Here is a 26,370-nt window from a genome sequence, read left to right as displayed (position 1 = left end):
CCTGTACCTGAATGGATAAAGGTCGGAATATGTCATACCCCTCTCCCCTTGTTTCTTGTCTTTCTCTATACTATTAACTACCTGATGTAAACTAACCTTTTGCTTTAGATTTAATTGCAATAATTGTGTAGTTTTAGCCCATATTTGCCAAGGCCCGTCAATCAATTATGGAGTGACAGAAGGTTTCAACCGCAAAATTAGTTTTTTTAATGAGCACATTTTTAGTGGTTCATAGCATATTTATACCCAAGGTGCACTAAAATCTAGCATGAAATAGGAGTTTCTGGGCTTTTTGTCACCTTAATCTGTGTATTCTGATAGAGGGCAACCCCTTATAATATAAAAAATAAAAAAATAAAAATGGCATTTGTACTTTTGTGAACACAGACTTGTATCCATCAACCAAAGACTATGTGCTGCCTGTTCTTTTAGGTCAAAGCAGTTACATCAGAAGCATTAAATTGAAAAACCAGGCCAGACAGTGACTTTAAGAGTGGGCTGATATTGAAGCATTTCACTTTATCAGGCACTCAACGTTTCAGAGCCTGATTTTACTGTATTTAGCTTTTCTCATATAAGAACAGTTATGTGGTTAGAACTCAAAGGCCCTTCAGGAATAAAGTTAGTTTAACCACCTGCCGCTTAATTTCCCACAAGAGGCACTCCAGAGTGACTCTCAAGGTAAAAAAAAGGAAGAAAAACACAAGAAAAACCCACACTTTCCTGTTGGAACCTAGTTTCTGAGAGGCGGAGGCAATGGCTGATGGCTTTAAAAGACGACTTAAGTATTATAGGTCAGCTGGAAAGCTTCTGCAAATTGCAATGTTGCAATGTGTGCTTTTCAATGCCAGCGACAGCTATTCATTTTAGCAGAGAAACATTTTTTCCCAGAGTTCTCTGAGAGCTGCAACCCCCAACAGAAAGTACTTTAAATGAAGTTGAAACTTTCCTCATGTGTGTCTCCATCATCACCATAGTCTGCATATGAAGTGTGACATTATGAGTTTCAGATTAGATTAGTTAATAGATTAAAATGCTTTTGTATGTAAATCATGAGTCCCAAAGCTCGGAGTGACTGCAGACAGCAGATGGCTGATGTTGAGAGCAAACTGTCGACTGTTTCTAAGTAATATTAAAAATAATGGATTTGTACTGTGAAATGGTAATATTTATGAAACTTTTTAAAAGAAAAAAGTTTGTTAATACTCAATCCCTTAGTAGTCCTGATTTTCTTTTAAAGGAACTCGAAAATAACTATCTTCAAAAAAGATAGAAAAGTTCAAGGCAATCTTCTGGCAAAAAGTTATAAAGACTTTATTCAGCTGGCTATTTCATGGTGAAATTCTTAAAAACAGAAAATACTTGTGCATGTTAAAATAGAGCTGGGTTACAACCCACACATAGCGGGACAAACAACCTTCTTCAGGGTGTTTGTATAACTGTATTTTGTTCAAACATTTGGCAAGAAATACATTTATACTTTAACATGGGAAGAAACTATGTAACTAAGCAACTAAGAGGTTCAGGCAGTTCCTGGCAGCTTAGAACATTTGTTACACCCTCCTCTTCTCTACTGTCAATGTCACAATATAGGAGATATACCACAAAACAATTTGGGAGAAAAATGCTTATTATGTCTAAAAAATCTTGTTGTTATAATATAGTTTGAAAGTACAGAAACTACAGCAATGCTTCAGCTTTTGAGAGGTATGCTCTGCACACAAGCTGCAAAGGCTGCTTTTGCAAATGCATATGAACAAGTAACTTGGTTTCAACTTTCAGGCACAAACAATATGCACCGTCATTAAAAGATTACTCTACAGATTTAGCATTTTACTAAAAAACCAGAGAACACAACCTGAGATTCCCCATGCATTCAAAAACTGGCCCCTACATCAGCCACAAAGCAACTCAAATCGATTCACTCAACTGTACAGACTCAGTTGTGTTAATGCTTGTAGGGGCTAATGTAGCCTCGAACCACTAGCCTTAAGCAAAGATGAGGAGCGGTCTACAAAGGTCTGTTAACCTCACTTCTTTCTCAGTCCACACCACTAAAGCGACTATGCCTTGAGTGACATCACTTGAGAGAGTTTATCAGATTTCACACAGCTCCCTCTAGGGCCAGAACAAGATTAACACTTTTTTTTAACATTTGCAGTAGTACCAGAGACAGTTCAGAAAGGAGACGGTGCACTTAGAATCGTTTCCCGTATCTGTGTCATGTGGGTTTCGCCACTACCCCGCCCTTCTGAGACTAGTGGGGGTTCTGAGTCTATTTGCTCCAATGGGAGAATGTGAGCACAGATTTCATCCCATAGTCACCAAAGTAAATACTGGACACATTTTTCACATTTCTGGCACTAAAATGGCATTTTTCAGAGGGGGGGGAGAGGTCACCGCGCCCACTTCGGAGACAGGAAGTGTATACCATTTCATACCATTGGCGCAGCTTGTAAAATGTCTTCTTCTGTTATAAAACATCTTTGGTAGTAACCCCCAAGACCTGTACAAACTGTGATGTGTTCAAATCGGTGGAGTTCCCCCTTGAGAAGCATTTAAGCGCTCAGCCAAATCAATTGCACTTCATACATTTTTTTATATCCTTGCAAATGGGTAGTATGGGTAGTACTACAAGAAAACACAAGTTGTCACCTAAATCGAAACCAGTCAAATACTTTTTGTGATATCTTGTGTACAAAGTTGGTAATGTGACCTGAGACTGGTGCTATAGGAAACACCAGAAGTTCATCAAAATCAATAGTATTCATCATCTTATTCACAGCAAATGTAATGGAAATACAGCAACATCTTTTACGATAGCTTGTCTAGAACCAAAGTGTAATTGGTGGCATTATGGTGGCAATAACATTTTATTTTGAACAGAAGTGTTTGCTTGCTTCAGTCTGTGCTCCAACCAGGGCTGCACCATTCAACATGGCTTATACATCCTCTACTACTGAATCTACTTCTCTTGTATAAAGCAATTCTCAAGAAACAGTGGGCTGTATTTCCAATGTCACCCGAATCAGAGTCACTCCATGACATCAGTGGGGTTCGAAGGTCACAGCTGCAACTCAATACGTAGCATTTCCTGTGTGCTACTCCTCTTCTATACACCCCATTTGCTATCACTGACCCATTCACCCATCCTGCCTCAGCTCCACACTCCAGCATGCCCCATATAGAAACAGTAAACAACAAAAGGGGACAGTGGAACGTGGGACTTCCGCAGCATGTTTCTCTTTCACTATATGAGACTTTAATACTTGGTTGATGTGAGAGAAGGGAGAACAGTTCATGGGCAGCCGCTATTCATACCCTCATCCTATGCATCAGTCTCTTACGTGGATGTTGCTATGCATTTATTTTCTTATAATCAATGGGTCACAGAGGGTTAATTACAGCAAGTTAAATGAAGGAGCCAGACAATAAATGAACTGAATGAGGAACAGAGTGAAGAGCTGTTGAATGACTGACTGACTTAAAGATTTCCTCCAGTAAAAAAAAAAAAAGTGTTTTTCTTCTTGTTCCTTCACTTCGCTGTTTAAGTTTCACTGTGCAGAATGATGTATGTGCAGAGTTTGATGCTAAAAAGCTGATTTCACATGTATCTGCTGAAGGGGGAAAGTTTCTCTGAGATCACCTTAAATATGAGTTTAAAATGTGTAAGTACAAGTATGATTTTTGACATCACAACTAGTGGTCCAGTATGCAACTTACACAAGTGTGATGTGGAAACTTAGATCCTCCCGTGCTCATACACTGAAAATGAACAGTAGGAGACATCTTGTGTCCAGCAGTTAAACTTTTGAACTGAACAATATTTATATATTCTGGGTTTTTCAATGAGCAAGAAAGAGTAAATGTAATTTTAAGAGTTTTTGATAAGGTAATTGATCATGGAAGAAACATGTGAGAGATAATTATTATGGAAAACAGAGCATTTTTATATGTACTTCCTGTCATGTATATCCTTATATGATATATACGGAGGTGGACATGTTGCTGCTGTTTCCATATCTATGAGGTGTAATATTTGGTCCAGTTCACTGGAATACTGCTGGATAAGAGCTTATGGATAAATGGTGTACCATTACAGTGAAATATGCGTCCCTTCAGAGCTGCATGTGGGCTGGCTTTACAGATGTTTTCAATGATTAGGTCTTCAGATGAAGTGGAGGGTGAACCCACATATTCACTTTCTTGATGTTTGAACCTGTCCTTAATCATTATTACACACAGTGATGGCAAGTTATAGTTAGATTCAGGATTTTTGAATGCTAAAACCACCAATCTAGACTCACTATCTTCAAATCTGATGATTCTTTAGACCAAATCTTTATATAGGGAAACTTTGGGATATACTACCACCTTTAAATGAATAACATTTACAGAAAATTTTGCTTGCAGGATTAAATACCATCCAATAAAAATCTAACTAATAACACATTTTGGCATTTGTATTTTTCAACTGAGTTTTAAAGAAAATAGTTCCAGCTGAAGTTTTAAAGCTTTAACCAATTACACACACAAACAATTTATCAATTTTAATGAGATTCTTAGTAAATCTTTTATTTATATTATGAAACTGTGCCATTAGTACAATGATGGCATCACTTCTTCTCATCAAAATGTTCCAGACATCTACAACCAAACAAAAACCACAATGTAGCTCATTAGGTCCCAATGGTAACTGTGTGCTGTGGGAATCTGTGTATTCTGAGAGACCTTCAGACTCAATGCAGGTCATTCCACTTGACCTTCTCTCATTCTCCCTTCTGCCTTTCCCAGACAACATGTACACTGAATGCAAACTTTTAATTTCCATGTAAGATTAGTCACCATAAATCATAGCTTACATATGTCACAGTGTTGTCATATATAACAAATGGTCTGTAAAATGTCTTTTTAAAACAGAAAGAAAAAAACAATGTGGGCCTGAAGATAACAGAAAGAGCCTCACACACCAGATCACATTTCCATTGGAGCTACAACACTTTAAATTCTACATTCCTTTAATGCAAGGACATTTTATGTAAGTAGCATATATGTATGCATAATTCAGGACACTAAGATCACACTAAGAAGACAACCTCAGTGAACCTCAGTGCATAAGGCAGAGCGGAGTCTAAAACAACCTTGAGATTAATATTGACAGAGACCTCTTCTAAACCCAGTCACATCATTATTTTACAGATGAAGATAAAATGTTTTGTATTCTATACAGAACTATTAACAATCCAAGTTGTCATTATTTCACGTCTTTAACAACTCCATTTTTTCCATGTTTAATTACTAATTGATTTGCTTTGTTCCAGGTGCCGGAGCATATCCGTGACTTGGAAGTTAAATGATGATGGCTACATTCATATAGCGCTTGGTGCTGGCCTGACCATCGGGAGCAATCTGGGGTTCAGTATCTTGTCCAAGGACACTGTGATATGCGGACAGGAGGAGCGGGGGATCGAACCACAATCCCTGTGATTAGTGGACAACATGCTCTACCTCCAGAGCGACAGCCAGTTTAAGACACCAATCATGAACTGCAACATGCCCGGTTTGAGTCCGAATAGGGACCTGTTTTACATCTCTCTGTACAGGTGCAATATAATAAAGGTGTAAAATGCCCTCCCAAAAAACATTTCACACTTCACACTTACAAGCCCTAGAGAGGAGTACTCCCAACGTTTATTTCATTTAGCAACTTAAAGGGCTTATTGGAGGTTTTCTTTTCCCCATACAAGCAGGGCTTCATTGTTACTAAATCTTGATGTAACATTATGTGAAAAAAATTGTAAACTCTTTAAAAATGTGTCATAAATATACATGTTATATTAGATTATCTTAATTACAAGTTTCATGCACTGTGATAATCACATTTTACCGAAATCAGGATTAAACCTATAAGAAGAAAACAATCCAAACATAATGTTTTTGAAGGCAAGATATAAAGTGTGCACAACGTGACTAAATATTAAAAAAAATCAACTCTCTACATTTTGTGTGCACATCTCAGAGGCGGATGTTTTACAGTATTTAAGATGTTCTTTGGGTAATACTTTTGTTAATGTCAAAATTAATACTGTACTGTTTGTTTGTTTCCTGGGGAACTGTCTAGTCATTTTCTCCTGGTTTATTTAAGCTATTTCAGGTGGTGGACTCTGACAAACCGGCCAAAACCGCCAAAAAATGAAATGTGGTCACGGAAAAGAAAATCTTCTTCAGATGCTCTTTCAGGCAGAGCGAGGAGAGTCTATTAAAAGCCTTTATTTAGTCAGATGTATTGGTTAAAATGCTGACCGGTTTCAAAAGACGAAACCTAACTGCACCTTAGAGCTATGATGTATGGGTGAGATCAGTGACCAAGACTGACAGTCAAATCAAAGAAACACTGAGCCATGCTCACGTACTACAGTCAGAGGCACGCAGCACACTGAAATGAATACATATACATTTCTTCAGGGGTCAGAGCTTAGGGTCAGGGGGTTCAGTGACTCTGCTGCAGTTGTGGTCCTAACTGGACCTGTAACAGAGTGAACACGTGAGAGAGCTTAATTGACAATAATTGAATGACTAAAGAAAATGTGACTAATGCATCATAAAATAAAATACGTCATTTTTTGCCTGATAAATGTGTCCTTTGCTTCCAAAGCATGTGTTCAGTCCATGTGAAGCATGAACTCGCATCAACTCCATCTTTGTCTGCTGCCAGTCTTATCCTCCTACTGCTACAAATACCAACCTTACTTTCCTAGTGGGATATTAATAAACTGCAGCCCAGATATATTAGCAGGCATACAATATGGAAATCTCTTAAGAGTTCACACAGCTGCACACGTGGTCTTAAATGTCTCATGTCACAGCACTAGTTTCACACTCTGAATAAGTTAGTTTGCAGCTTCTGTGTGCAGCTTCATTCCATGTTTCATGGGAGGCTACGTGGAGCAGCTTTTGCCTTCCAGGATCTGATAAAAGTATAAATATACAGCAAAGACCAGTATTATTCTTGGCCAACGATTCTACTGGTGTATAGTGCTGGTTATTATATCACAGTTGGACATAGTATATTGGCACATGGCCAGACTTTTATTAAATGTCAGATATTGGCTAGTTGCCCAAGTCAGATCGGATAAACATTCTTCCCTGACCATTGTCCACAAAAAATAGATGAGCTATTAAGAAAACTGCTTAGTAGAGAAAGTTTACAACTATATATATCTCATATGTGAAGGATAAAATGACCCTCTGCTCCATCACTTTACATTTCCGTCACACTTAGTCTCTAATCTGAGGAGATGTTCCTGATCTGTGACTGATTAGTCTTGATTTCTCTCGATTCCAACGCAGCATCAGAATGGTTCTGAATTAATATCTGCCCACACGCTGTGGTGTGGGGTGATATTTACATGGATCCAGCAGGAGTGCTGCTATATATCAAAAGAAACCAGCACTCATTAAAATGCATGCCAAACAGAATGCAAGGTCAGATATAACTGGTATAATTCTTCACCGAAGGCTGTAATGTATCCTTGAGTTTCAGAATATGTATAGGTCACTCTGCAGCAAATTAAATGAAATTGATGTTTCAGTGGAGGGTTTTACATTTGTACAAATTGAATGGTGAATTTACTGTAGCTGAAGTTTGAAAATACATCTATTTGGCTAATATTTCACGTTTTATAAATACCATTGTCTATTGCTTCAATGGTTTATTTCTGTATATCCTTCACTATAAACTTATACAATGTCTTAATATCATGGGCAATATTTTAGTTAAATTAGTTACTGCAGGTGCAGACTGCCATCATCTAGAGACGTGCTGTGCTAAAGTTTTAGGCACTTTAGATGTTTAGATTCTTATCCATAATGCAATACCATCAGGAAGGCATCTGATCAGTCATAAATTTACTCTGCAGCATGACAATGACTCCAAACATACAGCCAGGGTCATAAATAACTTTCTTCATCGGCAGGAGGAACAAGGCATCCTGCAACAGATGATATGACCCCGACAAAGCCCCGACCTCAACATCATCGGGTCAGTCTGGGATTACATGAAGAGACAGAAATTTCATGTGTGTAGCTTCGACTGGTGGATTTTAGCTGTTGTGCTCTAACTGTTGGTGCATATGCAGACATGTAAAAACCTTACTTTATTTATCCATATTATATTTTACTGAACACAACCGTTTGCCTCAAGTGGAAACAAAATTTGAATATCAAATGAGGGAAATGCACAAAAATATATCCATCTAAAATTGGCCAGCAACGGCAACAACACATTTGAATATGATGGAACATTTGTAAATATCCCATAAAGTCTATTCATGAAAATGCATACTTATGGATACAATTTAATACAAATTAAGGTCTTAGCCTTAGTGTTCATAGAGTTTTTATTTATTGTTAAAATTTAATTCATTCAAACCCAAAGCAAAAAGTCATTATTATCAAGATATACATATATTTATCCCCCTCAGATACCCAACATAATGTATAATGCATATGTTATATTGCTTAAATGTATATGTATAATCAGATCTTCACTTTTTTAAAAATCAACCAGGCATCAAATGTCAGGCTGTGCACTGTGTAGCTGTTTGAGGGGTTTGCTCTATTTTGACGTTCCCTTGCAAAGATACCGTTTTATATATTTCTGCATTTACATATTTCCTGCAGATGTCCCTCATCTAGGGGTTGAATGCTCTCCTTTGAGGCAGCAGGCCATACCACAAGGAACGTCACACACAGATGATGACACTGATTAAACTTCTGCTTTTTATACTACTGCTCTGCATCAACGTAGGTATTACTCAGACTTACTCGCCCTTAAATTCACTTTATTTTCAGTTTAATTTAATTAAATTTTTCACACCATCATAAAATCATGGTGATCATTTTATTCCCATATACACTATCTTCATTTAATTAAATTTACCCTTCTGGATTTAGTCTGCTTGTTTTTAATCTGTGGATTTGTGCCAGAAATTTACAAAAAAAAAAAAAGCACACATGAATTTATCACGTCCACACACGTGATTTCAGACATTTCACATGTGAAAACATGAATTTCACGTTTTGTAAGGAAGACCCAAAGACTGTGAGGGTGACAACACAAGTTACTATCTGTGGGTGTTATGCCTGAAAACTTCCCACGCTTTATTTGACATCAGGGGGGAACCAAAAAAAACCCATTTGCAACCATCTGATTTCCTTGTTGTTTCAATGGTATCAGCTGGGAAGCACAGACAACACATTAACTGAGATGGGGGGGTCACACACACAGCACTAACGTGGCCAGCTGTTTGCGGCCGCCACGTTATCACACGCCTCAAATATTTTCGATAACACTTTTATCCCTCCATGCCTTCAAAATGTCACCAAAGCCGGCTTTCAGTTTCTGACAGGCTGCCCTCTGAGGAACACAGTGATTTCATATTCGATATAAAACATAAATGCCATTGAACTGTTGTGGCCTGTGGCCTGTTGTGTGCAAATTATGTTTGTTGTATTGCAAAAGGAACACATATAAAGCTGGAGAATATTATTTATCATGTATTATGATTTTGTTTATGGAATAAGCTCCTCAATCCGCACAGAAAAACTTCTACCGTTGTACAGTAAACCTTTTATGTTGCAAAACTGAACAAAGATAAAAAAAGCAGCTGAAACCCACTCTTCTCTGCAGATGTCCTGTGCCCTGACATTACTAACATCAACTGGGACAAAAATACAGCTCCAGTACAAAAATGAACCTTTTCTAGTAATCATTTTCAAAGAGACATAGCCATCAAAGACAGATACAAGATTAGATCTCATGCAGGTGAAAAAGTTTGGGATACAGTGTGACAGAGTCCAACACAATTAAAAGCCAAAGATGAAAATGTTAAGCCATGAATGATGTGGTACAAGCAAAAGAAGACATGCAGCCTATAGCCTTCCTGCTGTGAATAGTTGCTTTGATTGCAAATGTCTTAATCTACTCCAAGTTCTTTTTTTCCTATAAGGTTCCAACTCTTCGGCATGCCTGGTTAACAAAGAAGACCTTTGAGGCTACTGTTGTCAGCCTTTCCACTGGTCTTGTGGTGCGGTATCATTAGTGGAAGAGCTGGTGGATTCCCAGTGATATCAACGCTTCTGTTGACAACCAAGTATGGCAAGGCACAATGCTTCATAAAGCCAAAGAGCTGGTGCCATCAGGTGGTTTAATTTTAATTAGCCTTAAAATAAATGTACTGTATGCACATAATGATTATACAAAACAATGGAGGCGTCCTGCTGATAATGAGCCGCAGCTTTTCTGCACAAGTCACTCCTATAATATCTGAAAAAAATCATAAATTCTTTAAGTCATTTTGTCTTTATCGCTTCTCTTTGTGATTATACAGATGTAATCAAATCAGTCAGATACTGAGGCTGCTATGTGAACTTCCCTCATCTATGCACTTCTGTGTATTTTGTTCCTTGTGTTGATTTTGAATATCTTTTGTTGGAGTTCTCAAGAATCACAACTCCAATTCATGTTAAAGGTCTTGGTAATTGCTCCAGTTTGACATTTCCCCCTCAATATTCCCATTGATGTGCATGTTTACAGTCACTGTCCAATCAACTTCACTGTGAGCAGCCCTGACCACAGCCAGTATCAACGGAAATGGAAATTTTACCCTCAACTTATTGCTTTAAGGTCAAGCCTTTTTGTCTTGTGTCAATTGCACAGATGCCCTATAATGAAAGTCCTGCTGCAATCACTTGACATGAGGGTCCATCTTTTCCTTCATTGCAGTCAAACTCATAACACGCAGCTGTAAAGAAAATCCAAACACTGATCTCAGACTTCAAACCATTTCCTGGGGTATGGTAATAATAAACAATGAGATAAATGATCAGCACACTTACTGCGTGTCAGACACAATAAAGACAAATCAATTAAAGCACGGGTGAAAACGCCAGTCCTCCTGTTCTTTTGAATTGGGGTTAGTGCGTTTAGGCTGCGGGAGTGAGGGCCGCAGGGGTGCCAAAGTGGCCTGCGGCAAGAAAGTTGAACCAAAATCAACTATTGGAGAAACGCAACCTGACTCATTAGAGCTGTAAACCCTGCCATGAGGGAGGACAAATACTACTAGGAAAGAGTGGAGGACATTTCTCTACATTTGCAAGTCAAGTGAGGTTCATGCTACAGTTACTTATAAGATCCGTCCACTGTCCACACCATTTTTCCTCACCGATTAAGGTTTGAGGTTAAATAGTTGATGACAATATTGACTCTTAAAGATCCCCTCCAGACATGTATTAAAATATATATAAATGCTCTGCTTGGGATAACAATATGGTTTTTCACAAAGAAAGTATAATTACCACTTTAAAATCCTTAAAATGGCATCTACTCTTTCTCCCTCATTAAAAATCCAGATCTATGAATATGCAAATATTTTTCATTTCAGAAGTTTAACTGCTGGACACAAGATGTCTCCTACTTCACTGTAACGTCTGTACTCAGTGTATGTGCACTGGAGGCTTCAAATGCCCCAGATGTCCAGCAAAATAAATCACAATATTGAGATTCTTTATGATCAGTAATGAACATTAAAATGTACAGTATTAATTCTGTAGGTTAAGCTTTAGCTGCAATGTGTACAGTTAATAGTTGCTGCAGTGACAAGAGTCAACCACAATAGATTCACAGGCACTTACAGAATGTGTGCCTGCAAGGTGATTTTGGCATGTGGCTTAAATAAAGCTAAGTTGTTATTGTTCCTTCAGGCTGGACAGTGCATGTTGGGAAACAATTATTTGCAATTTTAAAGTTCAGTCAAAACAGCTGCTGATGCTGCCAGCAGCAAAATACAAATCTATCCAGCTTCACAACATGAGTTTGGAAAACAGTAACAGTCTTGTGAACGTATTCTTTCAAACTGAACCCCCAACTAGACACACTGTCCTTAGCTGCCCTCTGCTAACATGATAATTGCATTATAACAAAATGCTCAGTAACTGCTTGATTTTATTAGTTGAATACTTTATAGACAAATAGAGAAATAGCTGAGTAATCCTACTGTATACCCTTAAACCAAGTTATATTACTATTTAACCATATATCTAAAAACCATATTACATAAACTGAAAGCTGACTGAAATGCAAAATGAAACAAAATGTAAAAACATGTATTTTTACAGTAGTAATGCTGTGTTCACATCAGGGGTTTTCAAAGTCTGACGTTGTGGGCCTCCCCTCATCTGCCATCAACCTTGGCGCAATTTCAAATTGTGATCATTTATGAGTTTTTAGTCTGTTTGTCCACTGGTTTTCAACACAGGGGCAAATATCTGTATATGAATAGATAGCGAAGAGTGTCACTGTTTCAGAAATAAATGTATGGATTTTGTCACTCTTATTATTATGCTCTATTTGTTTACCTCAGATTGGAGAATAATCATGATCTCAGTTTTGGAAATTCAGTTCCCATAATTTGTTGGATGTAAACAGGAAGTATGACAGTGACGTGGATTCAGTGAGTTAGCTGTGGACGACAACTTGAGCCCTGTTTCTTCCGCCTACATTTGTTTACATTTGGGCAAACTGTCAACATTCCATTTAGCTATTTTCAGCTCCTGTTTACAATGTACCCATTAATATACCAACGACTGTTAATTAAATACTTTGATACCAACAAAAACCTAAAACCTTATGATTCTCAGGCACATTCTGGAGTTAGGGGGATTGTCTTTTTTCTATGATTTCTAAGCAGATCTGTGGACATTCATTTTCAATACACATCAGAGATTATGATATGATATCATTGGGAAGTTTAAGTCACATTGAATCAAAAAAATATGTGTATCATGTCCGTCTCATCAGATTTGACTGAGTTATGATTCAAAGAAGAAGAATGAGTTTTAACACAAATCACTGCTCATGTCTCTCATGTCCTCCACACACCCCCTTCAACTCACTTGCACCTAGGGCTGTGTGATATGACGATATATATCATGTGATGAGAAAAAAAACATCTGTCGTTGTATATTATGCTCTCGTTTGATAAATTACTCTTCACAAAGCTTTTATTGCATTTACAGTACATCTAATTTACATCACCATTTACTCACCAGAGGGGGCGATCTCGCACTCTTGTAAATTACACTTCTGCGTGTTCTCTGGCTGCGGCTCATGGTCGCACTGAGCTTGATCCACTTCTTCTTCTGTCTCAGCCTTTGTGTTAACGCACTTGATGAGTCGACGCTGCACTCCGCCACCACAAGAGGCTGAACACTGCAGGGAGAATTTTACCGAGTTTTTTTTAAAACATTTGGCAAACAACATACTTTAATGGATGTTACCATGATGCTAAACATGCAATAATACTGGTGTGGTCTTTCATGTCATGAATTCCCATCCAGTCTTATCATCTGTAGATTGTAGAGTCAGATTTATTTCCTAACTCTATTGGTCTATTATGATATGATTGAATTTTTGTCCATCATTGGCTATTATAAGCATTACATTGTGCTTGTGTTCACATGTCCTCAGTATTTAAATAAATAATAATATAAAGGATGCTGCAGACACGTTTTTTCCTCGACTGTGTGCAGATTAAAGACTTTTAGACTCTGGGGGGTTGCTTTGCCACTGCTGATGTGGTTCATGGATTAAAATGACTCTGTATCAAAAGGCCTGTCTGTGTGCCTGCGTATGGACAGGAGCCACGTGGAGGGATGATAAAAGGAATTGAAATTGGGGAGGCAGTCATAATGGAAAGTGTGAGTCGGGTTATTAAGAGACATGAATGAGGACCGCAGCTCTTTGACTGTGTATTAACCACACTGATCGTAAGCAATAATATGAATTTTATAAGTTAAAAATGCTACCCACAGGTGAGTAATATGTTATCATCTGTGCATTTTGATACACTGCCTCCACTAACTTGATGTGACGGAGGTAAAAATACTTTGGGATGCGTAGGATTTCTACTCTCAATCAATTAAGAGTCATCAATACTAAATTTAGACACAAAAGGTGAATAATGAGGTTGCAGGGGAAACAAATTGAAAGGGTATATTGCCTTTACACTCCTGACACACGTGTGTATTTCCCCAGAGTCTATCCATCCATTTTCTGCTGCTGATCCTGAACTAGGTCATTGATTTGTCCATAGTCTTTCACCCAATGTTCACCCAAAAGTTTATTCCACATTCTACCATTATTCCAGGTCAAGTCAATATATTTCCCTCTCTTGCTTTGATTACTCCCAATTCATTTGACCAGTCTGTTCGTCATCCCTTTTTTTCTGGAGTTAAACAAATCATCAGCTTCGGCTGGTGATTTTCTATATTTTTCTTATTGTCAACAATCTCACATGCAGAGCCAAACCAACAATGAATTCATCCTAATAAGAATTTTGTGTGTATCCAAAGCCTGATATATTGTATTGTTGTTGCCTAAAAAATATTAAAAACATGTCAATGAGCCACACAGCTGCACTGGGTGACACATTCTAAAAGACTAATAATAATTACCACATTTTCGGTCTCAGGAGAGAGGTTTCTTGTACGTCAGACACCACTGTGCATGTAAGGGAATGCAGTTCTATTTACAATGCTTCAATATCTTGTTGTGCTACTAATGTGAATGCTGTATTATTGAAGTAGTTTCTGAACAAACTACTGTAACAGTAGTCGTCAGGGTGAAGGAAAATGTCACCCAGTGCAGCAGTGTGACTCACTGATGTGTTTTTAATAGTTTTTGGGCAACAACGGAGGTCTGCGTCACAAAGGAATACAATATATGTAAGGCTCTGGATACACACGATACTTGTAAGCAGGATCAGTTCATTATTGGTTTGGCTCTACGCATGAGATTTGTTGACAATAAGAAAAATATAGAAAATGGCCTTGTCCTTTTACTTCAATCACAGAAGTTTTTAGAGCACTATATGAATTATTTTGTGACCCTGTAGAAGTTTGGAAAATGGATGGTTGGACAGACAGCATGACTTTTTTATAGATTAGTATTCAAGTTCCTTAAAATGCAATTTCGATCCTTTGTCAAACCTAATAAAACCACATCAATGAGCAGGAGATTATGTTCTCCATGAAATTGGTCTATGAATCAAATGTCAAGATAGATCATTCCCTCTTGTTTTTAGTTGTTTTGTGTTTGTGTGTGTGTGTGTGTGTGTTTGTGTGTGTGTGTGTACTGTACCTGTCCCCAAGATCCAGTAAGCCACTGAGCACAAGGCTGGTTGTTACACGATTGAATGTTGCTGGGCTGAAGCTCCCTGTCGCAAAGATCCTCCTCTGGACAGGTGACTATACGCTGCTGCTCACCTCCTCCACACACTTCAGAGCACTGAACAACACACAGACATGTGCACACACACACAATGACAGACATAAGCAATAATGTATTTAAGTTCATACAGTATAGAGCCTTGACTAGGTTGATTGCTAAGCTTGAATTCGGGAGGAAACTAACAGAGTTTCTGCAGCGTTCACCTAGTCAAATTTAAGACTTTTTAATACCACATAGAAAGCAATTTAATACTTGTTTCACCATCATACCATACAATATATGACAATATGATGGAAAACTAGTAGGGACAGTATGGCCTAGTATTAGTTATTGTATAACAATAATTCATAATAATATAATCAATTAATAAACACATCCTGGAAAAGCAGCAGAAAATAGATGGATTAACCAATGACAAAACATAATTAATTTAAGTTTTTGACACTTCTACTGTCAGTACCAGTTTGACAGTGTTTGCAACTGGTCTGATAGTGTTGACTGAAACTCCACAAAAGAAGCATTTAAAAGCTTCCTGCAGCACAATCCACCGTAGCTACAATCTAGGCTTGCGACTAACAATTATTATTATTGATTAATCTGCCAATATTTATTTTTCTTGATGCATCGTTTTGTCTATAAAATGTCAAAAAAAATATGATAAAATGTATAGAAAGTGTTCTGAAACTGTTTGAAGTTCAAGGAGTGTAACAGTATATTTTGCATGATTTAAAAATGGACGACAACAAATTGTGTGTGATTTAAGTCACTGGCAACAACAGCATAACTTTGTTTGTTTTTTTTGAAAGCGTTTTCTGAACATTCCAGGCAGTCTCTGGCTTTTTTAAATCCCAGTTGCAACTTGCAGACTTGGCTCTTGTGTTCAATAGACAATTCATCATTTGTGAATATTTAGTACTTTTCGTTACATAATTGCTGCACAGAAATTCAGTCGAAAGCACAGATTGTTCTGAAATGTCACACAATATCACACTCCTCAACAGCAACCTTTTCGATGCCTCAACCCGGGCAAAAATAACATTATTTCAAAAGAAGTTGAAGATGATTGAGAAGAAGATGTTCACAGTGACTAATTACCCATTTCAAAGTTCTGCACATTGATTTCAATCTCCACTGAAATGGATGGAAACAAAATAGACAAAGAAATCAATAAAAATGAATTAAAAACATATAGTGTGTTCTGAAAAATGTCTGCAGGAATATATAGTAAATGTATTTCAGCAGGAGGAATGTTCAGCAAGTAAGTAAATGCAGTGATGATTATAATCCTTTAACAGCATGTTGTACTGTTTGCATTTTTGATGTGGTGCTGAAAGGTTCTGACTAATATCACTATTTTATTTGAAAATCCATGGGGCACGCATTGAGTAAAATTTCTCCAGTCTAACATCCTTATACAATATTGGCTTGCAAAGAATCGCAAAAGGACAGACACACTTGAAACTGACCTTATGGTATATTGTCAGATACACATTTCATAACCTTCCAGTGTATCCTATTCAGATTCAATAGGTGGTGAAACCAGAGTATACACACTGTCTGTCATTATTTGCTTTATGTTACTCACCTCACCCCAGGAGGAGGCGTACCAGTCGAGACATGGCTGAAGGTTACAGGGCAGTTGTGTTTGTGGCCTGGAGGACATTGCCCGGCAGTGGAAAGGTCGCAGGGCCCTATGATCCCGCATGTCAAAACACTGGACCTCTCGTGACTTAAGGCCGCTTTCACAATTCTTGGAGCACTGGGAAAAGACATATGATTGTTATTCAAACAGCGGGAGCTGGTGGATTTTGTGTGTATCCAGTAGTCTTGAGTCTAAGGCTACTGGATTTGCTATGTGGTTTTTACTTCCTCTTCCACCAGGCTTAAATAAGCTGAATTCAGCTGAATTAAGCTCATTGGATGAGTAGCAAAATACCTTCAATGCCAAACAGCAATTCCAGGACTTACTACATCTGGATATACTATGGACTGAATGACTACTGGTTGTAAAAACAAAAAGCTTTTACACTCGAAGCATTTCATTGTTTCTTACCACTTCACTTTTCCAAGACAGTTTATTTTCATTATATTTAGGGCACATAATTTTCCGTTTTATTTTTGAAAACCTGGGAACTTAACACAAAAAGTCTGAAGCTTACGGGTGTGTTTATTAAGAGTCTACAGTCATATTAGCAGCTCTGTGGGCTTCACTTACTGTAGAAACAGCAGTACTTTGAGTTAAAGCTAACGTCAGCATGCTAACATGCTCATTAAAACAATGTTAACATGTTGATATTAAGCAGGTATAATGTTTACCATGCTCCCCATCTTAGTTTAGCGTGGTAGCATGCTAACATTTGCTAATTAGAACTAAACCTGAGGTACCATAGAGGTTGATGGGAGTTTTTCAGGTCTTTGGTCATCACAAACCAAAGTGTTAGACAAATTGAAATTATGACCTGCTGGTGGTGCTAGAGGAAAAGGAATCAACAGTGTCTTGACATGATTATCTTTATGGCAATCCATCCAATAGCTGTCAAGACATTTCACTCAAAACTATTAGGAGGAAAAGTCAGGGGATCACTAAAGGTATTAGGCTTCATCCTTGGGGGACAATCCTCCGTACCAAATTTCATCACAATCCATCCAATAGTTGTTAAGATATTTCAGTTTGGACCAAAGTGGTGGACCAACTGACATTACAATCCCCACAGCTGTGCCACTAGCATGGTTACAATGTAGTGAAAACTCATTAAAAATGAAATAAATACATAAATCCAAGTCATAATAAGATTTTGAAAATATCTTTAGCAGTGCATATACAAAAATGTGGTTATATTCCAGGATAAAGACAGTAAAAACCAAGCAAGTAAAACAATGACCACATCATATTTCAGCCCATTTTGGTATCATCATATACCAAGTACAGAACCAGTCCAAAGTTTTGACACACCTTCCAATTCACTTCAATGAAAAAGTGTGTCCAAACTTAATCTGGCATTGTAGTCTCACCTTGCTCCATTCCCCAACTTTCCACATGGAGCAGGGGCGCAGGTAACACCGTTGGGCAGGTGCAGGCCTCTTGGCTGGGTCACAGTCAGCATCTGAGCCAGTGCTGCAGGCCAAAGTCCTCCAAATGGCACCCAGACCACAGGTGGTGGAGCACTGCCAACAAAAATGTATTGTAGCAACACTACTTACATTTTGTTGGGTGCAGAAACTTCTCCAGCATTCACAAGAAACTTCAATCCGAAGGTATTTTGTGTGTGTTGTGATCAGCCTTGAAGCTGAACAAAATCTTTGAATATTATGTACAACACAGCATGAGTGCCAATACAAGCAAACATCTGTCAAATGCGCCATAAAAATTCATTACATAAACTGACATTATCTGCATTAGCTCTAGGTCAAATGCTCCCTCCAAAGAATTCAGTTAAAGATACTGTGTTGCATAATAAACAGATAAAAAACAGATAAAGACATTAATAGTTAGACAAAGCTCAGCTTTGTCCCTCTCCCACAGAATAAGCACAAAAACAGAACGTGTGGATTCATGCAGACTCACTGCGCTCCAGTTTCCGGTGACCCAGTAGGCTGCTGCAGTAACTTGTGTGGAGGCTGGAGATTGGATTGATGATGGTAGAGGAAGCGACCCCAGAGTAGGTGAATGGGTTGGCAAAATGGGCGCAGCAGGTGTTGGTGATTCCATGTACTGTGCTGGTGTAGTGCCAGGATCACTCTTATTGCTAGTAGTACTCACCACTGGGGGAAGAACAATTTCATTGTAGTCAAAATCACTTAAAATAAGCGATGGGGAGTGGGATGTGGAATCTATTCCAGTTCTTGCATTGACAGCAGGTTTGGTCAGTGTCTGCTCGGTTGTAGCTGGCTGGAAACCAGCTGGAGAAGATTGAGTGACTTCCTCCAGGTTTGTAGGAGGTAAGAATTCTGTTCCAGTTAATGATGTGGTGTCATCTGAGGCCTCTTGGTTACCTGAGATTAGCAGATGGGGATTGGGAAGAGGAGTGGATTTCTCGGGGACGGAAAGTGAGGTCGCACTGAGGTCATGGTCAGACACCCATGAATTACCCTTGCTAGTGGTACTTAAATGAGTTTGATCCAAGTCAGTAGTTGGAAATATTATTGATTGACTGGTTGTTTGAGGTATTTCTGAAGTTCTTTCGTCCAGTTGGACTGAGTGATAGGTCTTAACCTGAACTGTAGTTTCTGGAATCGGGGAGCCTAAGGGTTCTGGACTCTCTACATCTTCTTGGGATGCAGAGACTTTAGGTCCTTGTGTACTTTCTTCATCATAATTGTACACAAAATCATCCTCTGGCTCTTGAGCAATTGCTGTTGTAGCTATGATACTACTGCTAGTGGTTTGAAGTCCAGGAGTGGGAGCAGCATGTTTTGGAGTCACAGTGAAGTCCTCAGTATGATTTTCCTCCTCAGTGAAATCATCATAGTTATTTTCAGCCTCTTCCCCATCTTGCCCCCATTTCACATCCTGTGTAGGGTCCTTTGTTGTGAAAGCCAGACTGGGCATTGTGCTAATGTTTTCAGGCCACCACAGATCGCTATGTCTCTGTTTTTGTGAATGCTTAGTTGTGGACAATGGTGGTGAGCGAGTGGTAGAAACAGGCAGAAGATAATCCTCTGAAAGAAAGTCATCCAAATTATCTGAATTCATTTGCATGGATTCTTTCGTTGCTGGGTTTCCGTTGTCCTTCACATTGTCCAGATTTGTTTCCTGTGGCCCTGCAGTTGTTGAAGAGTGGGAAGTGGCCTCTGAAACTGTAGAAATGGCTGAACTCGCCGTTGGGGCTCTTGTAGTCTCCATGTATGCATTTTCTTTCACGCTGCGGGTCGGCTTGGCCTCCCGTGGAGTATCAAATTCCTGATTGTCCTCGGAATCTTTTCCCTCGCTCTCATCTGACAAGTCTTCATGGAAATTGATAAAGTTATAGTCATAGTAAAAATCATCAACTTCAACACTATTTTCCTGAGAATTATCAATATTTTCGATGTTATTATGGTAGTGGAAATCTCCCTCAACAATGTTATTTAAGTCATTATGAGTTATTGGCTGGGCTTTGGTGGTGCTGTATTTTGGAGGTGGTTTGGCCACAGGTTTGGAGTTAATTTCATTGAGCACTTCTTTGCTCGACCAGCCACTTCCAGACCAGTCGATGCCTCCAAAATTATCCACTACTTGTGGGCAGTCCTGGATGTAGCAGGTAGTGACAGCAAGCGGCTTCTTCTGTGGGTCACAGTCAACACCTGTGTTTCTAGAGCAGGTTACATTGCGGCGACGTACTCCACTTCCACAAGTCAGCGAACACTGCAGGAAAGAAAAGAGACAACTGTTATATATATATCAGATCAGTGTTAAGCCAAACTTATACTTTTGAAATGTTCTTTAAAACTGAGTGTATAACATATAATCTAGTAAATGCAAGCTGAAAAACTGTACACATTTAAACAAAAAATTTTTGTGATTCTGCTCCTTGTGCATGTCAATCCAAATCCTAACGACTGTGATGGAAAAAGCTAGATCATCTTAAATCACCCTACGCTATGGAACTCCTACAGATCAAAAGCAAAGGCATAACCTAGACTGAAACATGACTAAGTGTCTAAAGCCATGCTAGCGGCTCTGGGAGGGTGTAGGCAGGTACAGTAGTGTTATGAGCTGAATGCTAACATCGGCATGCTAACTTGCTCACCATGACAATATTAACATACTGATGTCTAGCAGGTGATGTGATTCAGCAGGATAAGTAAGAATCTTAGCTTAGCATATTTGCGTGCTAATTAACACTACATATAAAGAGCAGTTGAGGCTGATGAGAATGTCATTAGTTTTGCAGGTATTTGGTCACAAATCAAAGTATTTGACAAACTGATATTTTGACTGTGAACCATGATTGTTATTCCTTTGAAAGTTATTTCAGTCTGGACCTAATTGGTGGACCAACTGCCACACCAACAATGCCATCCCTAGAGCTACACCGCTAGCATGGTAAAAAAAATAATGAGGTACAAAGACACAGTGGGAGAAGGGTGAGGTGGGGTCAGGAAGCTCAGACAGGGTCAGCGTCTTTTCTTCTTTCCTCAGGCTGTAAATGCTAAATATGCCTGTTAATCTTGCTTCAATTTGAGGAACCATCTTAAAGGTAATTCATTCATTTCTAAATAAATTAATTAAAATGTATGTGTGAAATGCAGAAATGGACATGACACAAAATACAGAGAGCATGACCATTATGTAGTTATGGCCCTAGTCCCAAATGTATAGATCTGAGGCAATGTCCAGCTATAACCAATCAGCAATATCATAAAACCATCTCTAAAATGTGTGTGTAACAGAAATGAAGGCTGTGGGTCTGTCTCTAGTGTATCTGTTGAATTTCTAGCTTTTGTATTTCGAAAAAGCTGGAGATGTGAAAATGTCTTATGACATGCTGCAAGAATGTAGAAATTTGCTGTATAAGAGCTAGAAGAAGATAAGAGCATGACTGACTTTTAAAAAAAGATCATCACAAGAAGAACATCTCTTTCACAGAAAGATCTTTTCACAAAATGTGAAAGTAGCTATAAGACTTTCTGGAGATGTGCAGAACAATTTGCATTTTCATATCTTTTTGACAATGCTCATATTCCAAGCCAGACTCACCTTTGACCAGCTGCCAGTGGTCCAGTCGGCTGGGCAGGGGATGTGTGTGTTGCAGGAGGATAGTGACTCAGGTTTGGGTATGTGTTCGCATTCACTGGGCTGCAGGGCTTTCTGCTCCTCCACACTTATTGCCTGTATGCAAAGCACTGTCCTTTTAGCCAGGCCTGAGCTCCCACAGCTCGATGAGCATTTCTGCCACTCCCCGACCCACCACCTATACACAGAGACACAAAAGACACGAAACATTTCCAATTTAATGGTATACTTGTTATGGAAAATGACAATGTTTTACAGGGGTGCAAATGCTAATGACTCACGCATACGGCTTTGGATGTCTGTGTTATGAAAGTTCAGTGAATTTCAATTGTCACTTAGCACACAATGTCCATATTATGTCTTCAGCATGTTAATTATTGCTGGTCATTAGCAATGTCTCAAGTTTTGCTTCATCAAAATGATGAAAAATGACATGTCAAAATCTTCAGCCCTCAACCTGACTCACATTTTCTGCCACTCAGTGAAGGACTAAATTGTAACAAGCAAAAGGCCAAAAAGTCATTTCTGTGTTATGTTGATGGTTGTCTCAGCATTACTCAAGCTTCTTGACTTGAACCACACATTATTTTTTAGGTGTAGCTGAGGTGGTCATCTAATTAGCAGCCCCACAGTAAATGGTTAACTGCAAGATAAACTTTGACTATTCAAAAGCCACTATACAAAAACACATACTGTACATACAGTAAATAGTTGCCAAACAATTGCACAACAATAATTACCCATGAAATTTCTAATTTCAAACAGCAGGCACATACTGTGTGCACTGTACCAGTCAAAAGTTTGGACACACTTTCTCATTCAAGTGAATATGAAGGTGTGTCCAAACTTTTGACTGGTACTGTACATCGTGTTCCAATGAAAACCGGATAGTCTGAACATCCAAGCAGCTAGAAATAACCACCAGCTGCTCTCTTACCGCATGCACAGTGCCATGTGTGCATGAATCATTTCCTGTGAGTTCCTGTGAACTGTCTGTCTAGGTAAAAATTAAAAAATTAAATTTTGCATGGGAATTGTGGATCACCACCAACAATGGAAAACAGTATTAAGCATACAAACGTATGCTATACAAACAACAAACAATGTTAAAAAACATACATGTTTAACATTGATGCCCTAAACAATGCAAAGAACTTTCAACAGCACACACTTCGTCCTTGTACCATTAATTGTTACATTCACAAACTGAGCAGACTAAGAACTCAAACTTGAATCTTGGTACACCTAAAGCATCTGTAGCAACAGAACTGGTAATGATCTCTATGCCAAATATTAAAACTCAAAGAGAAAAATGAGCTATTTCACAACTGATACTACAAGCTAATAATCTGCAGTTTGGTGCGATAAAGCGTGTGGGCGTAAACAAGTCTGAGTATTGATTCTTTGATCTCAGTGCAGCAACCTGCCAGCTGTATCCAGGGAGACCTCTCCTGTTTCTCCTGTCCCTTCCTCCCTCACTAAATAGAACAAAGCAGAATTAGGAAACTGAAGAAGAAAATAAAATACACTATCAAAGAGTGGTGCTGTAAATATTTGGCTTCTTTTTTTTGGGGGGGGGTAATAACTTTATTCATTCACTGTCCTCTGTGGTCCTCTTGACCTCCTCTTTAAACAAAATGTTCCATAATCAACAGTAGGTTAAAAAAAAGCACTTGTAGACACCAATACATGATTGAAAGACGCAAACAATAACAAAAGCGATTTAATGTTTTCTGGTGCACTTTGGTCCTATGTATAATCTATGAGCAAGGTGCACAAGATTACAATAATCTAATCTAATTTCCTATTATTCTTCTAATTTTACCTCATCACTACATGTTTCTGTTGGATCTCTAGCAGTTTACTCAGTCATTTACATACTCATTTCACTAATGTAAGAAATTGACTATATTCATGCTATTTATAGACAGTTTTAAGCTGTCAAAAATCTTTCAATACTGACATTTCTTTGGCTGACAGAAGCTGATGAACTCTATAGATTACTCAGTACCTCCTTATATGGTTCGATGTGCAGCTGAAGCGTGTTAAGACTGCTTGAATAATATTTTATGTCTGATATGTTTCCCCACACAAAAGTTCAATAAAACGATTTTAATTAAATCTACTTCTTCTCCCTTATTGAAATATTCAGAATCTATGAATATGCAATATTATTCATTTCCAAAGTTTAATTGCTGGACACAATTTTTCACTGAAAAGTCCATTCTCAGTGTGCACTGGAGGCTTCCAATTTCCACATGACACTTTTGTAAGTTTCATACTGGACAACGATTGGCTCCGAACTAGTTATGATGTCACGAATCACGCTCGTAAACCCACCGCTTAAACTCAGATTTTAGGTGAGCTCACATAAACTTTCCCCCTTCAGCAGATGAATGTGAAAACAGCCTTCTAGTGTCAAACTCTGCACATACATCATTCTGCACAGTAAAGCTCAAAGATCCAAGTGAAGTAACAAGAAGCAAAACGCATTTGAGTGGAGGGGCACTTTAATTGTTTGCTAAAACTGCAATTGTGAGCCACAGAAAGGCACCTGTCCTCACATGTACAGGTGCAATTCCATGTTACTATTGTTTGGAGTCATGATAGTTAAATTAGCAGACCGGTGAGTTGGGAGACAATAAGATAAGACTCCCAGAACTAAATTCAACTTGAAATGGTTGTAACATGGACACTAATTATATTTTTAAGGATGCAAGGTTAAATGTGAATATTGCAATTATTATTATTATTATTATTATTATTATTATTATTATTATTATTATTATTATTATGTTACTTGTATCACTTTATAGTTTCAGCAACAGATTTTTACATGGTTTTTGTGATGTCATTCATACTACAAAGTGTTTGCTCCTGCAGGGGCTGAAATACAAGCCTCTTTTACTGTGTGTGTGTGTGTGTATATGTGTGTATCTGCAGGTGTCATTTTGTAAATAATGTCCAGGAGGTAAACTCACATGACTGGACACGGATCTTTGTTGCAGCTGGTTTGGTTATCATCGGGTCGGGCTAAGGGGTCACAGAAGTGCTCTTCTACTATCCCAGTTGTCTTCTCCACACAGTGAACAATCTGCCTCTGAACACCTGGAATACCAGAGAGATGAGGAAAAAGCTTTTGTGAGCAAGCATGCACAAACACAAACAGCTCCCAGCAAGGAATAATAATAGCCTAGTACCTAGAAGACACCTAATCAAACATGAGTAGGTGATGGTGAATGTAAGAGCTATTTAAAAATATCATTAGTGAATACACAGCACAAATGTTACCTAAGCACACCAAACCAGGATAAACACTAACACAGTGTGGACATAACACATACATATAAAACCAGTTGCATGTTTTCAATGTACAAAGTAATACAATATGTCACATGTGCCAAAGCTGTCACTATAATCCTTAAATACACATGCAACACATTGCGAATGGCTCTCTAATCACATAAACAGAAATCAGTTTCTTCCCCTCCATCTAAAATAAGACTAGCTGGACAGAAATACATTTCAGTATCTACCACATTGACAAGTGTCACATCCAGGTTTCAGACAGCATTACACAAAGCATTAGATAAAAAGAACTTGTCTCCTAAGGCTGTGACAGATTTATCTCCTGTTGTGATATTGCTCTCCATCATTACTCTTGTCCTCCCAAGGGGGTTTCCACCTCATCAGAGCAGGAGAAACCTCTCACCTCTTTGTTGCCTCCTGCTCTGAGCCTGCTGAGCATCCACAATGCGCATCTGGTGACTAATTCACACCTTCAAAGGCAGCTACTGAAGGACAACACAGCTACATTGATTGAAAATCAGATGGAGGCAGAAAGAAAAAAATAAATGAAGTAGAAAAAATGCAGGAGAAAAACACTCTCAGCCATGTTGATTAGATGACCTTTTGGCTAAATTGAACTGCCAATTGAATAAATACTTTTTTTGATGTCACACTAAGGTGGATATGTTGATCTAATACATTTTGAATGTGGATGAAAACCTGTTCCTGGCACGTGGACTCAGGACAGGTATTGTGCCTTGATGTGCTGTAATTGAATTAACCTTAAAGAGCCTTTTCACATGTGAGGAAAAGTGGAGGAGAAGGTGGATTTTCTAAAGAAAACATCTATCTGGTGTGGTCACAGGTACATTTGGACTCATTTTTGTAAGACAGCTTTTTACAGAGCTGTAATAGTAAAGATGGATACCAAAGCTAGTGCTCACATTGACAACGTTGTATATACTACTACTACTACTACTGTATATATATAATTGCTATTCAATAATCCATACCAATGAAATCCATTCCACATAAGTTGGCTGACTGCAATTGAGCAAAGCCTGTAAGCCATTTAAAT

General features: G+C 38.4%; 1 protein-coding gene across 2 annotated transcripts in view; it reads right to left on the bottom strand.

The window, feature by feature from the left end:
- The window catches only part of LOC121895707 (A disintegrin and metalloproteinase with thrombospondin motifs 7), a 90,981-nt gene that overhangs the window by 3,103 nt on the left and 61,508 nt on the right, over positions 1-26,370 (bottom strand). For both annotated transcript variants that reach the window (XM_042409131.1, XM_042409138.1), the window contains 7 exons: positions 24,986-25,112; positions 21,969-22,182; positions 18,855-20,633; positions 18,302-18,454; positions 16,875-17,048; positions 15,200-15,346; positions 13,108-13,270 (listed from right to left, as the gene is read on the bottom strand). In XM_042409131.1, coding sequence (XP_042265065.1) covers positions 13,108-13,270; positions 15,200-15,346; positions 16,875-17,048; positions 18,302-18,454; positions 18,855-20,633; positions 21,969-22,182; positions 24,986-25,112 — 2,757 coding nt within the window. The remainder of the gene's footprint in view (positions 1-13,107; positions 13,271-15,199; positions 15,347-16,874; positions 17,049-18,301; positions 18,455-18,854; positions 20,634-21,968; positions 22,183-24,985; positions 25,113-26,370) is intronic.

Source organism: Thunnus maccoyii, chromosome 1 (assembly GCF_910596095.1).
Source record: "Thunnus maccoyii chromosome 1, fThuMac1.1, whole genome shotgun sequence".
Taxonomy (NCBI): domain Eukaryota; kingdom Metazoa; phylum Chordata; class Actinopteri; order Scombriformes; family Scombridae; genus Thunnus; species Thunnus maccoyii.
The sequence above is the reverse complement of the archived record's forward strand: the minus strand, read 5'-3'. Positions and strand labels throughout refer to the sequence as shown.